Source organism: Antedon bifida, chromosome 1 (genome assembly GCF_963402885.1).
Source record: "Antedon bifida chromosome 1, ecAntBifi1.1, whole genome shotgun sequence".
NCBI classification, from domain to species: domain Eukaryota; kingdom Metazoa; phylum Echinodermata; class Crinoidea; order Comatulida; family Antedonidae; genus Antedon; species Antedon bifida.
In genome coordinates, this window is record NC_136226.1 from 28,215,121 (window position 1) to 28,230,008 (window position 14,888).

The 14,888-nt window shown below is 35.5% G+C and overlaps 1 protein-coding gene across 1 annotated transcript; it reads right to left on the reverse strand.

Annotated features, from left to right (window-relative positions):
- Positions 1-1,967: 1,967 nt before the first annotated feature.
- Positions 1,968-7,685, reverse strand: LOC144835832 (uncharacterized). Its single transcript, XM_078690940.1, has 2 exons — positions 6,501-7,685; positions 1,968-6,128 (listed from the first exon to the last, which is right to left on the reverse strand). The coding sequence occupies exons 1-2, from the start codon at positions 7,683-7,685 to the stop codon at positions 1,968-1,970; spliced, it is 5,346 nt and encodes a 1,781-aa protein (XP_078547066.1).
- Between the last annotated feature and the right edge of the window lie 7,203 nt (positions 7,686-14,888).

Here is a 14,888-nt window from a genome sequence, read left to right on the forward strand (position 1 = left end):
CACAGACTGCAGAAAACGTTTGCAGAAATCTACGCTAGCACACCTTAGTTTACCAGCTTCTCTAGTTATTATTATAGGCAGTTTATCCTTGTTTAAACCAAAATGGCTTCGATACTGTTGACTCGAGTTTTAAATTAAATTAAATTTATATTTATTTCACCAAGAATATTTGTTTTTATTACACCCGTTAATATAAATAATATATATTTTCTTATAACAATCACTATACGATAAACCTACAACAATTACCGGTTGATTGTTGTATATAGATTGCATCTAATATTTCCTAATTGGTATAATAGCATAATATATTATTAGATCAGGGAAGAGTAAAATTACACTCTTCCTGGTTGGTGCTGCAATAAAATCACTTGAAAATATTTTATTAAAATAGATGAAATAATTAGTTTAAATATTAATTAAATGTAAGAACAATATGCATTAGGTCTACATATTGTTCTTTATTTCAAGCACATCAAACAGCGATATTGATAATTGAATGGTCAATTCTTTGGACTCCTGAAAATATCGCTTAAATTTAGTTCGGAAATAATGAGAAAAAGTATATAATTTTCTTCTTAATTCTTTTTTTTTTATTTTGGCAAACTACCGAGATGGTAATAAAAGTGAAATCATTCACTGTCCTCCTTAAAGGAGGAAGTCCGGTTCACAGACAAACATATACAAGATATGCTCTACATAAACAAGTCTTTGAGAGTTAGATAACTACATTTTCATGCATGTCCTTAACATTATCGCATTATTATTAACACGATCTGATTTGATTTATTTTGAAGAATCTTCCTCCTCGTATAGGCCTATGTACACGCAAGTATTTCCACCCAATCACAAGCAACAGTTTAGATGACCCATCGTTTGGTAGATTTTCTGTACGTTACTTGTATTTGTTTTTTTCTCTCCAGGAGTATGACATTTTTATTTTTCAATTTTAACTTCAATTTTGTTTTAAAACATCAGTTAGTTTCGTAATCATTATTAATGGATAATTCATGGCAATTATATACAATATTTTCAATAAATAATTTAAAGTTTTCCTGAGGTTTTAAATGCGGCCTAGACACTTTAGGGGACGTGTACCGACCAATTACATTGGCCTAGACACTTTAGAGGTACCAAACCTTTTCCTTGCCTTTAAAGCGTCATCCAAAACCATGTGCCTGTTGATTGCCCTCAGATTACCTAATAAACAAGTCCTCAATTCTATGATGACATTAGTTTTGACTTATTCAGAGTTTCCGAAGTCACAATTAATCTAGATGTTCCATACCATTTAGTTTTACCGATGGCGCTATAACATTCTCCGCACTTTCACTCCCAACAAGAGAGGGCGCATTCTGGTTTCTATGCTTTTGTTATTTGAAATAGAAAAGAGCACAAAAGTTGGAAAATCAATCGCCCTAAACTTAAATCAAATCAACATTTATTTATTTGTACCAATGGCAGCTACCCTTGGCAGCCGATACAGTTTTCTAAAAGTAACTGTTGGTTAGACAAATGGGTCGTACCTATGTACCTATGTAACTGCGGCCTCACTGGCCACTTCTTTGAGTTGAGAATAATACGTAATAAAGAACACGGAAGGCTTGTATCATGCAACAATCGAAATATTTTATTGTGTACTTCATATAGTGTAACTTCTTTATACTAATAACTAAGACCTCCGGTCTATACGCTGGCATCATCTCAACTAGCCACACTAGCCATTGAGATTCTTTTATACGTCGCCTGGTCTGGCATTTATGCAAATTAACCCAGATACAACAATTACGTAATTGTTTGCTAGTCTACACATACTGCCGTTACATGGCTCCCTGCAAAGTTTTCACAATCTTTGCATATTAGATTACAATTTTTATCATTTATTTATATATACTTTTTATACGCCTATCTAAATATTATGCTTGGCTCCCTGACGGGGAATGAACATTCAATACAGTTTGTATGATTTAGAGTTCCATTTTATCCGTTGCAACCAATAAAATTAATTTGTGTACAGGTCGATCAAGTGTCTTGTCTTTTCCAATTTTGAGTTGTACTTTCCGCACAAGTCCATCTTCACTGGCATACACATTTTTTATTATTCCAAGTTTCCACTGGTTTCTAGCAGCATTATCGTCCTTTATCAAAACAACATCTCCAATTTCCATATTACGTTTTTGGTAAGTCCATTTCTGACGAGTCTGAAGAGTTGTAATGTACTCCTTTTTCCAGCGTTGCCAGAACTGCTCCGCAACATACTGCACTCTTCGCCATCGTCGACGACAATACACATCTGTATTCTGGAACGTACCTGGGGGAGGAAGAATAACTTTCGCCTTCATGGTTAATAAATGGTTTGGAGTAAGAGGTTCGGGTGAATCAACCTCGGATAAAGTATTTATAGTTAAAGGGCGAGAGTTCACAATATTTTGAACTTCGGCTAATAATGTTCTGAAAGATTCGTCATCAAGTTGCTCGCCACAACGTTGTAGTAGAGGTTCAAGCGCACTTCTTACTGTACGTATCATGCGTTCCCATATGCCACCCATGTGGCTAGCTGACGGGACGTTGAACTTAAACGAAATCCAGTCGCAGTTTTCATCTAACAGATATTGTCTAATTTTCTCTTCTTCAAATTCGTTGCGTGCGCCAACAAAATTCGTACCTTGGTCTGACCGAATTTGACGAACCGGCCCACGAATACTGATAAATCGTCTTAGCGAGTTGATGAAAGAATCGGTCTCTAATGAGTTCACAGATTCTAGATGTACAGCCCTAGATGCAAGACATGTATACAATACACCGTACCGCTTCACCTTACTTCGTCTATCTTTAATAAGAAAAGGTCCAAAAATGTCAACAGCACAATAAGTAAATGGAGGATGTTGTTCTAGTCTATCCAAAGGAAGGTCAGCCATTTTTTGGGTTGATAATGGTCCCCTTAGTTTTCGGCAAGTTACACACTTATAAATGTATTGTGATGTAGCTGAATTACCACCCACGATCCAGTATCCATTCTGCCTTATGCTATTATGTGTTGTACTTCTGCCCATATGATTAACATTCTTGTGGTAATAATCTATTAATAAATTGGTAATTGTGGATTTTCTTGGGATTACGATGGGATGTTTTACCTCATTTGGAGCTACCGCATTTCTCATTCTCCCACCGACTCTAATAAGTTCATCTTCGTCTAGGAAGGGATCCAGACGATATATTCCATTGGTTCGTTTCAAATTACGATTTCTTTTCTTAGTCCCTTTGTTTTGTATTTCGTCATTTCTTCGAATACCACATAATACAGATTTTTCGCTAGAGAAATATTCAGATTGAATATATTTTAAGATAATTGTTTCGCTAACTTGTAAGTCTTGAACATTAAGTCGTATGTCTGTGGATATTCTATCCATTACTCCACCTTTCTTGATTGGAACATTTGCTGCCAGCATCAGTTTCTTTTTGAAAGTAAGAAGTTGTGCTACGACTTTCTTAAGTAACATCCAATTTGAAAACTGGCTGCAAATACGTTTGAGTAGATCATCATTCTGAAAGACAACTTTATCAACATTAGTGTGGAATGAATGCATACGTTTTAGTTCCGAAGCAACAGTTTTACGAGATTCTTCATCGATTTCGGCCAACCGCCTTTGTTTAGTAGGACCTGGTTGGTGAAGAAATGTAGGACCACTCACCCATCCGGTATCCGAGATCAATTGCTTAGCACGTACACCTCTACTGACTTTATCACTCGGATTGGAAGATGATTCTATGTAATTCCAATTTCCTATTGAAGTTGCATCGTTGATTTGTTGAACTCGGTTCGCTACATAAACTTGATATCTTTTGGATTCGTTTTGCAAATATCCAAGGACTACCATACTGTCCGTCCAGAAGTATTCTCTCAAATCATACGGCAACTCTTGCTTTACAAATTCACTGACACGAGCAGATAGCACCGCTGCAGTTAGTTCTAGTTTCGGTATAGAGATCTTCCTCTTAGCTGGCGTCACTCTGGCTTTAGCTAATAGTAGAGAAATAGAGGGAATGTTATCATGATTTATCAATCTTAAATACGTGCATTGGCCATATGCTACTTCACTGGCATCTGAGAAATAGTGAATTTCTGCCTGCTTGACTTCTCCGAACCCTTGTGGTTTGTAGCATCGACTAACTTGTAGTTTTCCAAGATGAACAATATCTTCATACCACTGTAACCAACTGGTCCGTAATTCAGATGTTAACGGTTCATCCCAGTCTAAATTCTGCTTACACATAGCCTGTAAAATCAACTTTCCTGTAATTAGTACGGGAGCTGCAAATCCGAATGGATCATAAATAGAACAAATAGTACCTAAAATAGTCCTTCTGGTCGGAGGACGATCGTTCAGTTCAATTCGGAAATTAAAAGAATCACTTTCCACACACCATGATACCCCAAGCACTCGTTCCAGCGGTAATGGGTCAGATTTAGGGTTTATTTCTTTAATTAGTTTACCTCGCTCATCTTGAGGAATCGTCTCTAACACTTCTCTGTCATTCGTAACCCACTTGTGTAAGCGTAAACCAGCCTTAGCACACATGGCTGTACTGCTAGCAATCAGATTAATAGCTTCATCCGGTGATGATACAGATATCAGCCCATCATCTACATAGAAATTGTTACGAATGAAGTTAGCGGCATTCTTACCGAATTCCTTCTCGCCGTCGCTCGCTGCCCGTTTTAGTCCATAATTTGCACATGCTGGTGAACTGGCTGCACCAAATAAGTGCACTTTCATTCGATATTCTTGAATTTCCTCCGAAGTATCACTATTCTTCCACCACAGGAATCTAAGAAAGTCTCGGTGCCTATCAGCCACAACAAACTGATGAAACATTCCTTGTATATCGGACATTAGAGCCACTCTTTCAAGTCTGAAACGAAGCAATACACCTAAAAGGTGGTTAAGTAAGTTAGGTCCTGGTAATAAACAATCATTAATAGATACACCTTTAAATCTAGCTGAACAGTCAAACACTACCCGTATTTGGTCAGGTTTTTTCGAGTGATACACACCTGTATGTGGCACGTAGTTTACTTTACCCTTTACCACAATGCTATCAACAGGAACTGGTTCTGCACATTGATTAATTATTTGGTTCATAAATTGAATGTAGTCACTTTTGAATTGAGGTTTGTAGTTAAAGCGTCGCTTTAAATTGTCCAATCTGCTCTTAGCTAATGATACGTTATTTGGAAGAGAGGCATCACTGTTTCTAAATGGAAGAGGCATTTCATAGTGTCCATCAGTACGTTGTTTGATGTTCTCATCCATTATCTGAAGAAATCGTTTCTCTTCCAATGACAAAGGTTTCATCTTTTGATCTGCAAAGTCAAGCTCAAACATTTGATTAATTTGTGAAGGTGTTATAATTTCCTTACAGGATGAGGGTAACACGAGATTTCGATGAGATATTGATGAATCCTCATCTTTACACACAGTTCCTACAATACCCCATCCCAGTAGCGACTTTTGACCATACGGTTGACTATCACCACCAGCTTTAATGTCCCTTGGACGTATGACATTAGGTACGTTATTACCAATCAACAGAGATACTGGTATATCCGGCATATGCGGAATAATATAGTCGGCAATACATTTTAGATGTTCCCATTTACGAGCTACTTCAGGACAAGGTATTTGACTTCTTTCGGCCGGGATTTTTGGTCTACTAAATACAGGTGGTAGGGTAACAGTCTCTCTTCTATTAAAACTTATAATTTGAAGACCATTTACCTTTTGACAGTCCACTACAGTATCAGCTGAATGCATCGTAGATAATTTCAACTGAGTTTGTGTACCCTTGACTTTCAGCCTTTTTATCAAGTCTTCGTCTATGAAGCATGAATTACTTTGAGCATCGAGAATCCCGTATACAAGATGCTCTGAATGATTTTGCAAGTTACGTACCCATACTGGAACAATCATCGAATTGTCATTACATTTTCCGATCGATCCGCACACCATAGTACATTTGTTATCCACCACTTCTGGTTTCTTTTCAAAATGTAAGCACGTCATGTGTTCTTTGGAGCAAGTCCTACACTTAGATTTGTTCCTGCATTCCTGTTTCCTGTGATTTGCCTTTCCACAACCAAAACACAAGTTGGCTTCAAATAAAAACTGTTTTCTAGCGTTTCTTTGGATATCAAGAAAAGTGTTACAATTATCAATATCATGTTTTACATCATTACAATAATAACATTTCTTTTGGTAACGACTTTTGTCTATGTTTGTCGAAAGGGAATTGATTGGTTTATTTGCATATTTCCTGGTAGCACTTCCATCTGGAGTAGTGTTGATTTTAGTTTGAAACATGGGAATATTCGCCTCTTTTGCCTTCGATCTTAAGAAATTCGAAAACTGCATTAAACTAGGAAAACTTTGTTTGTTATTTAAATGCGTCTGCACTACTGTTCTCCATTTGTTTTCAATATAATAAGGTAATTTACATACCAATTTATAGTTCTCCTGAGGATAGTCAAGAATTCCCAAGTCTTCTACCTTCTGTCTTGCGACTGCCATCTCACACACGAAATCTGAAAATTGTCTCAAACCTATGTTATCCCGTGGCGACACTTTAGGCCAGGAAGATAATTTAGAAAGAAAGGCATTCGCTATCACTGAACTATGGCCATACCGATCCTTCAACTCGTTTCTAGCTAAGTAGTATGCATCCTCGGATTGTAAGAGTAAATAATTATTCACCAGCACTTTTGGTTGCCCTATGAGGTGTTGGCTTAATAGATTTAGCTTCTCATATGTTGACGCAGCTTTCGATGCCAACAACGAATCAAATGCAGTTTCCCACATAGGAAATGCTAACGGATCACCGTCAAATTTATCCACCTTAACTGGTGGAAGTCTAAAAGAATCAACTAAACGGTTCATCATAGCTTCTGAATGGAGGATATAACTTGGTTCGCTATTAGGCATAAACGAATTAAGTTTACCTTGATCATATTTTGGAGTAGAATTATGTACTTGAACATCAACCTTATCCACATGATTCTTTACTTTCTTATCCAGAAATCTCTCAAGTTGTGTTATTCTGTCTCCATAACTAGTATCTTTAGGAGTTGCAATATCAGAAGTGTATCCTGTTTTATCAATCGTAACGAAATCGTTATTTAAGTCTCTAAATGATTCAAGTTGAGCCTCACTCTTTGCTAATTTCTTTGCAATGCGAAGTCGATTGAGCTCGCTAGTTAGACGATTCTCCTCAGCACTAAACTCTAAGTCTACCTTCAGGGAAGCTTTACTTTCAGCCAGCTTTATTTTCCTATCCATTATAGAACTAGTAGTACTAACTGCAACACTAGCAGCAAATCCGACACTCGGATCTGACCGTAGAGACGCCGTTTCCAATAGCCTGTTCTCAGCTTTAATAAGACAAGTCTCAATCCTATTGCATAAACTGTCGTAATCCCTGCCATGATCAATCATTCGAGGTGAATCCAAAATAAACGACAATAAATTAGCATGACTTCGAAATAATCTCTGCTCATAAGACCTCAGCCGATTTATATTTTCTTGAAGGGTCTTAAGCGACACGCATGTATTTATTTCTTCTATCAAATAATAAGCTTCGGCCTCACTGGCCTTATACACCCGCTCAGCACTAACCTTACTGGTCGTCATCGTATTATCGTTCAACCAACACAAAATGGCTGACAAAGCTTTATTATCGATGGTCACGTATAGACTGTAACTGCGGCCTCACTGGCCACTTCTTTGAGTTGAGAATAATACGTAATAAAGAACACGGAAGGCTTGTATCATGCAACAATCGAAATATTTTATTGTGTACTTCATATAGTGTAACTTCTTTATACTAATAACTAAGACCTCCGGTCTATACGCTGGCATCATCTCAACTAGCCACACTAGCCATTGAGATTCTTTTATACGTCGCCTGGTCTGGCATTTATGCAAATTAACCCAGATACAACAATTACGTAATTGTTTGCTAGTCTACACATACTGCCGTTACACCCGGAATATTAGTTTTGCCATCTTACTGAAGGTCGATATTAATATTTAGCGTCGCGGAAAACGCACTAGCGCGCTCGCGTTGTCAAATTTATTATTTCTATACTAAAGCAGAAATGAGATAAAACGAACTTTTCATCTTAAAGCAGAGTGTTGTTCGTCTTAGAGTTCATCGATACATCAGATATATAATAATATTGAAACAATTAGCAGTTAAATAAAAAAAGAATATACTTAAGAAAACATGTTTAAATTACATTTTAATGCTTTGGAAAACATATGCAGTATTTTACAAAAGCGTAACAAAAGGCGTACATGTAAAACCCCAGCCGTGTATGCAGCTATAATTGACGTAGGTGACAAATCAACCTGGTATGCAGTCGATAGTAAATTTCAGATTATATGGCTTGTTTATCCTAGACTATTACTATTGTATGTGATCACTTGAATAATTGTATTTATAGTTTGTATTATATGTGTGGCATAGAATTAAGGTGACCATATATGTCTAGGTCTAGAACATGAACTAGACATTTGAAGATGTAGCTCAACATAGTTATGTAGGTTCCCGTTTTGTCATCGTTTGACACCCTGTTAAGTCAGCTCTCATATTAAACTTCATCATTTTTAACGTCTTCTGCGTTGACATCATTTTGATTTGGCACTGAAGAATAATACACAGCATTATCACAAGGTCCTCTATCTTCGTCTACGTTAGTTGTCATTCTTATTCTCTTATTAACTACCGAGTCTAATTTGTTGTCATTATCCTGTGTTTTTGATTTTATAGATTTATTGCTGAACAGGATTCGGATTCGGCTTCGGCGTAATGTTTGGCGATTAAGAATAACTATTAACAATATCACAGCGATAACAACGGCGGCCCTTCCTATAACCACTCCCACTATTACTAGTTCAGATTTGTTATCAAGTTTAGATATAGGTCCATCAATTGTCTCTCGTGTTATGGTCAAAGTAGTGGATGAATTCCAAACCATTCCATCTTCTCTTACAAAACATGTAATGATAAATAGGTGATTTTCAAGCAAAGTATTATTAATCTTAATGTTTGTGATGTTCAAAATTGACATCGTGACATTAAAGATGTCTCCAGGAACATATGGTGAAATATGCCATTCATACTGGAGATTGTTTGTCTTAAATTGTCTTGCAAAACATATACATCATCTGTCTCTTGCACTGATAGTAATTTAGGTTTAATATTCACATCAGGTAATAATACATTAAGTCTGAATGTACAGTTTCTTGTCTCTTCCAAAGCTTCACTGTCGAGATAGCATGTTAATTCAGTATCAATCCTTTCAATTGTAATGTTATCAAATCTTATCACTTTGTCATCAATTACATCACTTACAATATGCTCAGCAACACTGATGTCAGATACCCTGATGGTAAGTTTCGGTGATGTACTTCCATGGTCTCTTGATTCACAATGAAATGTTATTGACTCCCCAATGTGTTGTTGTGAGAACATTTCTTTTTAACCAACACAGAGGAGAGGCTACAGACGGAGGCTGGTAGACTGTTAGTGTAGCAGTAGCAGGAGTTGGTTGGAAAGAATAGATAGCGTCACGTAAATTATACCCGCATTCGTATAATCCAGCATCAGAAAGCTGTACGTTTAAAATCGTTATACGGGAAATTGAATTGCCAAACGAAACTGAGTATTTGCTTGGAGATTTCAACATCACGTTACCCCATGCAAGATACCGTGTTTTGTATTTCCAAAACAACATATTATGATGATAATCAGTTGCTTTACAGTTAAAGACAACGTCTGATCCGATTCTTACTTGAGCGTCTCCTGGACCAGAAATTAAAGTCTGGCTGTCGACAGTAGAAATTAAAATAATTATTATGTAAGCATATACTCCAAATAGTCTGTCAAACGTCATTGTAGATTGAAAAAAAATAAATGACTGCGTTTCAGTTCTACTCAGCTTCACTGTAAGCTATGCGTTTTTAAAATTAAAATTTCCTGATATCCAAAACTTAGGAGCCAAAATGGAGGAAATGGGATTGTTATACACATCATGACACATACCATTTTAATACAAACATTCTTTCTTTCAGGGTAGGTATGGCGACTTACTATCTGTGGCATCCATTATTTTAGGCTGCTTCCTGTCAAAAGGAAGTTACTTCCATAACACATACTATAATATAGAAGGTAAAAGGTAAAGTTGTTAATAAAATAGACCTGTAAGTTTATACAGTTGTATTTTTATGAACAACTTCACCGAATACACTGTGCATTTAATTTGACTTTATTTGACTTTTAATTTGATTTTGACTTTAAAATGTACAAAAAGACATTTAGCTGATTCACTTGTATATCCCATTGTTTGTATTGTCACGTGGTATAAGGCCACAAAAAGTTGGTTAAATTTACAGGGTGACCCAGTGACTACCCTGGCCTATTTAACATGAAAAATGAATTAAAATGTGAGGAGTGTTTAATGGTCTACATTAAACACATGTGACATATGATGTATACGACGTTGTATAAGATGGTACTATAGGCTGGGCAGGCAGTTTTGTTCTGTGTCTATTATGTCACCTGAAGTGAATTTTGTAAGATCCAACTCAGCATAGTTTAGTCCCTCTGCATTTAGCATGTCCTCAACATCTCGTGTAAATGTTCTGTTTTCATATAGAACTTCATCATTGCTCTGTGTATTGTTAATAATATCACATTTATTGACATCATTTTGATTCGGTACTGATGAATAATAAACAGCATCACAAGGATCTTTACCATCATCTACGTTAGTTGTCATTCTATGTCTCATTTCAACAACAACTGCATATAATTGTTTGTCATTAACTTCTGTTTCTGAGGTTATAGTTTTATTTCCGAGTCTGCGTAATTTTTGACGATTAAGAAAAATAATTATTAACAATATCACAGCTATTGCAGCAGAGACTGTTCCTGTAATCACTGTAACTATGTATGATTCTGAATCTCTGTTGTTAAGAAGTGTCGGTAGAATAATTTGGATCTCTTGTGTTATGTTCAACGTAGTAGATGATTTCCAAACCATTCCATTTTCTCTTACAAAACATGTAATGATAAATAGTTGATGTCCAAGTAAAGTATTATTAAGCATAAGGTCTGTGATGTTCAAAATTGACGTTGTGAAATTAAAAATGTCACCAGGAACATATGGTGAGACCTGCCATTCATACTGGAGATTATTTGTCTTAAAATTTGTCGCAAAACACTGGAAATGAACATCATCCGCTTCTTGCACTGATAGTAATTTAGGTTTAATTTTCAGGTGATAATACATTAAGTCTTATTGTACAGTTTCTTGTCTCATCCAAAGCTTTACTGTCAAGATAGCATGTTAATTTAGTATCAATCTTTTCAATTGTAATATCAGATCTTACCTCTTTGTAATTAATTATATCACTTACAATATACTCCGCAACACTAATGTAAGATACCGTGATGTTAAGTTTTGGTGATGTACTTCCATGATCTCTTGATTCACAATGAAATGTTATTGACTCCCCAATGTACAACTGTGTTGTTGTGAGAGAATTTCTCTTTAAACAACACAGAGGAGAGACTGCAGACGGAGGCTGGTAGACTGTTAGTGTAGCAGTAGCAGGATTTGGCCAGAAAGAGTAGCCATTGCCATTATAAACATACACGCACTCATATAATCCAGCATCAGAAAGTTGTACATTTGAAATCGTTAAACGGTAAAATGATTTGCCAAAAGAAACTGAGTATTTTCTTGGAGAATACACCGTGTTAACCCATGTAAGTAACCGAGTTCTGGATTTCCAAGCCAATGTATAATACTTATCATAAGTTGCTTTACAGTTGAAGACAACATCTGAGCCAATTCTTACTTGAGCGTCTTCTGGACCAGAAATTAAAGTCTGACTGTTGACAGTAGAAATTAAAATAATTATTAGGTATTGTCCTATACCTATACCAAATACTCTGACAAACTTCATTGTTGATTGAACACAAATAAATGAATGCGTTTCATACTCAGCTATTTTTATTTCCTGATATTCAACATTTCCAGTAAAAAGCACATAATCCTTTCAGGTTGGTTATGACTACTCGATACGATCTCTGGTATCGATTACTTAATTTATCGTAATACAAAGTGTCAGTTAAACAATAAGTAAATATATTATTATAATTCTTCAATACGATAGTTTGTTAGTGTAAATTATATTTTTTAAAATATATTATTAATAATGTATCGATACTAACATTGGGTATCGGTTATAAAAATATTGTCATAAATATATCATTGAAACCAGGAAATAAGCATTATGTCGCCGTATGGTTCATGGGGTATCTTACTAACCATACACATAATGTAGGTAAAGTATGAAAGATGGAAAAATTGCCGCATAGATATTAATTGTCTCTAATATATTATTAAAAGAATGATAAGTAGGCCTAAATTAATTTTCATCGGGATTAAACAAAGAATGAAAATCTGCAGTTATCCGGCAAATTAGCCCACCCTCTTTCTCATTATCAAATCTATGGTAGGCCTTGCAACTCTCATTGAAAGTTTATAGAAAATAGTAGATTGATACGAGATTGAGAAGAAGCATTGTACTGTGGCTGTTTCAACAAACACATATTTTTTGTTGCAACAAACATAATTTAAAATGTTTTAGTAAGCCAACATTCACAGGAGGCAATTGCAATTTTTGCTGGTTGAATTGTCGTTAATGATGCTTCGATCATCATCCTATGTTATTTGTTTTTGAGTTACTAAGTCAATGTGTTTAATTCATTTTAATTGTTTGGTTATTATTCAGATATTAAATTAAAATAACCTATAAAGACAATAAACATGACATTAAAATGTTTTGTATTAAAAATAGAAGCTTCTTTTATTATATCAGAGTTGAAATACATCCAGCACATTTATATCCGTTAATAAGCTGATCAATAAATAATGAAGTAGACTGCATTGTAAACATGATTCCATAACTAATGTTTTTGTTTTTGTAATTGTGTCGTATCTATCCAGTGTATTGGGATTTTTCAACCGTTTGTACTGCTTCTGCTACTACTGCCTTTTCTATTAAGTTCTCTACATGTTCTACTACTGCGTCCTCCACTTCTCTTTCTGCTACTGTTCCTACATCTTCTGCTACTGTTTCGACACCATCTGCTACTGTCTCCTCTGTTTCTCTTTCTACAACTTCAGCTGCTACTGCCTTTTCTATTAAGTTCTGTACATACTCTACTACTGCTTCATCCACTTCTTTTTCTGCTACTATTTCGATATTTTCTGCTACTGTCTCCTCTTCTGTTTCTCTTTCTACAACTTCAGCTGCTACTGCCTTTTCTATTAAATTCTGTACATACTCTACTACTGCTTCATCCACTTCTTTTTCTGCTACTATTTGGATATTTTCTGCTACTGCCTCGTATTCTGTTTCTCTTTCTACAACTTCAGCTTCTACTGCCTTTTCTATTAAGTTTTGTACATACTCTACTACTGCTTCATCCACTTCTTTTTCTGCTACTATTTCGACATCTTCTGCTACTGTCTCCTCTTCTGTTTCTCTTTCTACAACTTCAGCTGCTACTGCCTTTTCTATTAAGTTCTTTACATACTCTACTACTGCTTCATCCACTTCTTTTTCTGCTACTATTTCGACATCTTCTGCTACTGCCTCCTTTTCTGTTTTTCTTTCTATAACTTCAGGTAATACTGCCTTTTCTATTACGTTTTGTACATACTCTACTACTGCTTCCTCTACTTCTCTTTCTGCTACCTTTTCTACATCTTCTATTACGTCTGCTTTCTTTACTTCTCGTTCTGCTTCCACTGGTAATACTTCTGGTTCTACATTTTCCAACTCTTCATTTTCTGAAAATTACAATGAATATTACAGTTATATATGGTAATAATATTTACTACCTTTATAATGCGTTAAATGAATAAATCATTTGACTAGGCCTGCATGTTCATTTATTACTTTTCATTTCTAGTTTAAACGGTTAAGAATTTGTCTTACCATACAAACCAGGAATGATGTTTACTTCCTTATTATGTGTTGCCAGAATTTTGGCTAGTGTGTTCTCCACATGGATTGTTGCTATTTGTTCAATTTCTGATTCCAATACATCTGTAGCGACTTCATTGCATTCTGGAGTGAGGATGTCAACTTCTGCTGTAGTTTCAGTGAGTGTTGCAACTCCAGTGTTCTCTTCTACTGCTACTACTGGAGTAAGGTCATCTTGGGAGATTTGGTCTGCTGCAATTTCATTGAGATCATCGTTGGCTGGTTTATCTGCTGTGTTATCTGCTGTGTTAATTGCTGAGCTAACTGGTGAAATAATGATGGCGCCCTTTTCTCTAACAATCACTACGTTTTTACAACTACCAAGACGTTTATTCTTTGATGAGGTGTCAATGTCAATATTTGTCTTGCCGTTAGTTACTGTAATGTATAAAGTGTTACACAGTATTTAGAGGCTGATTTAATCATTCTTTAAAAGAACTTGGGTGTGTCTGAGGAGGTATAAACTGTGTGCATGGAAACAACCATCCCACCAATTTTTATGCAAGCACTCCAGGAACAAAATTGATTTTCAACCATACTACATTTATATTACATTCAAACACTATTGTTTCGGATTCTTCTATTTTAACCAATGGAGTTGATATTACAGTTTTTTATATTTATTTACTTTCAAAAATATAAAACTATAATTCCCTTTATTTCTTAAAAAACAACTTTTAACTCATATTTAAATAAAATAAATTAATAAAAAAACGCAAATTAATTATTTTAACCGATTTCATACAAAACCTTTTACTAACCTGTGGG

Coding starts and splice junctions, on each gene's coding strand:
- LOC144835832 (XM_078690940.1), bottom strand. CDS start 7,685: ATGACGACCAGTAAGGTTAGTGCTGAGCGGGTGTATAAGGCCAGTGAG. Junction 6,129..6,500: donor CTCAGGAGAACTATAAATTG/GTATGTAAATTA, acceptor GGTTGTGGAAAG/GCAAATCACAGGAAACAGGA.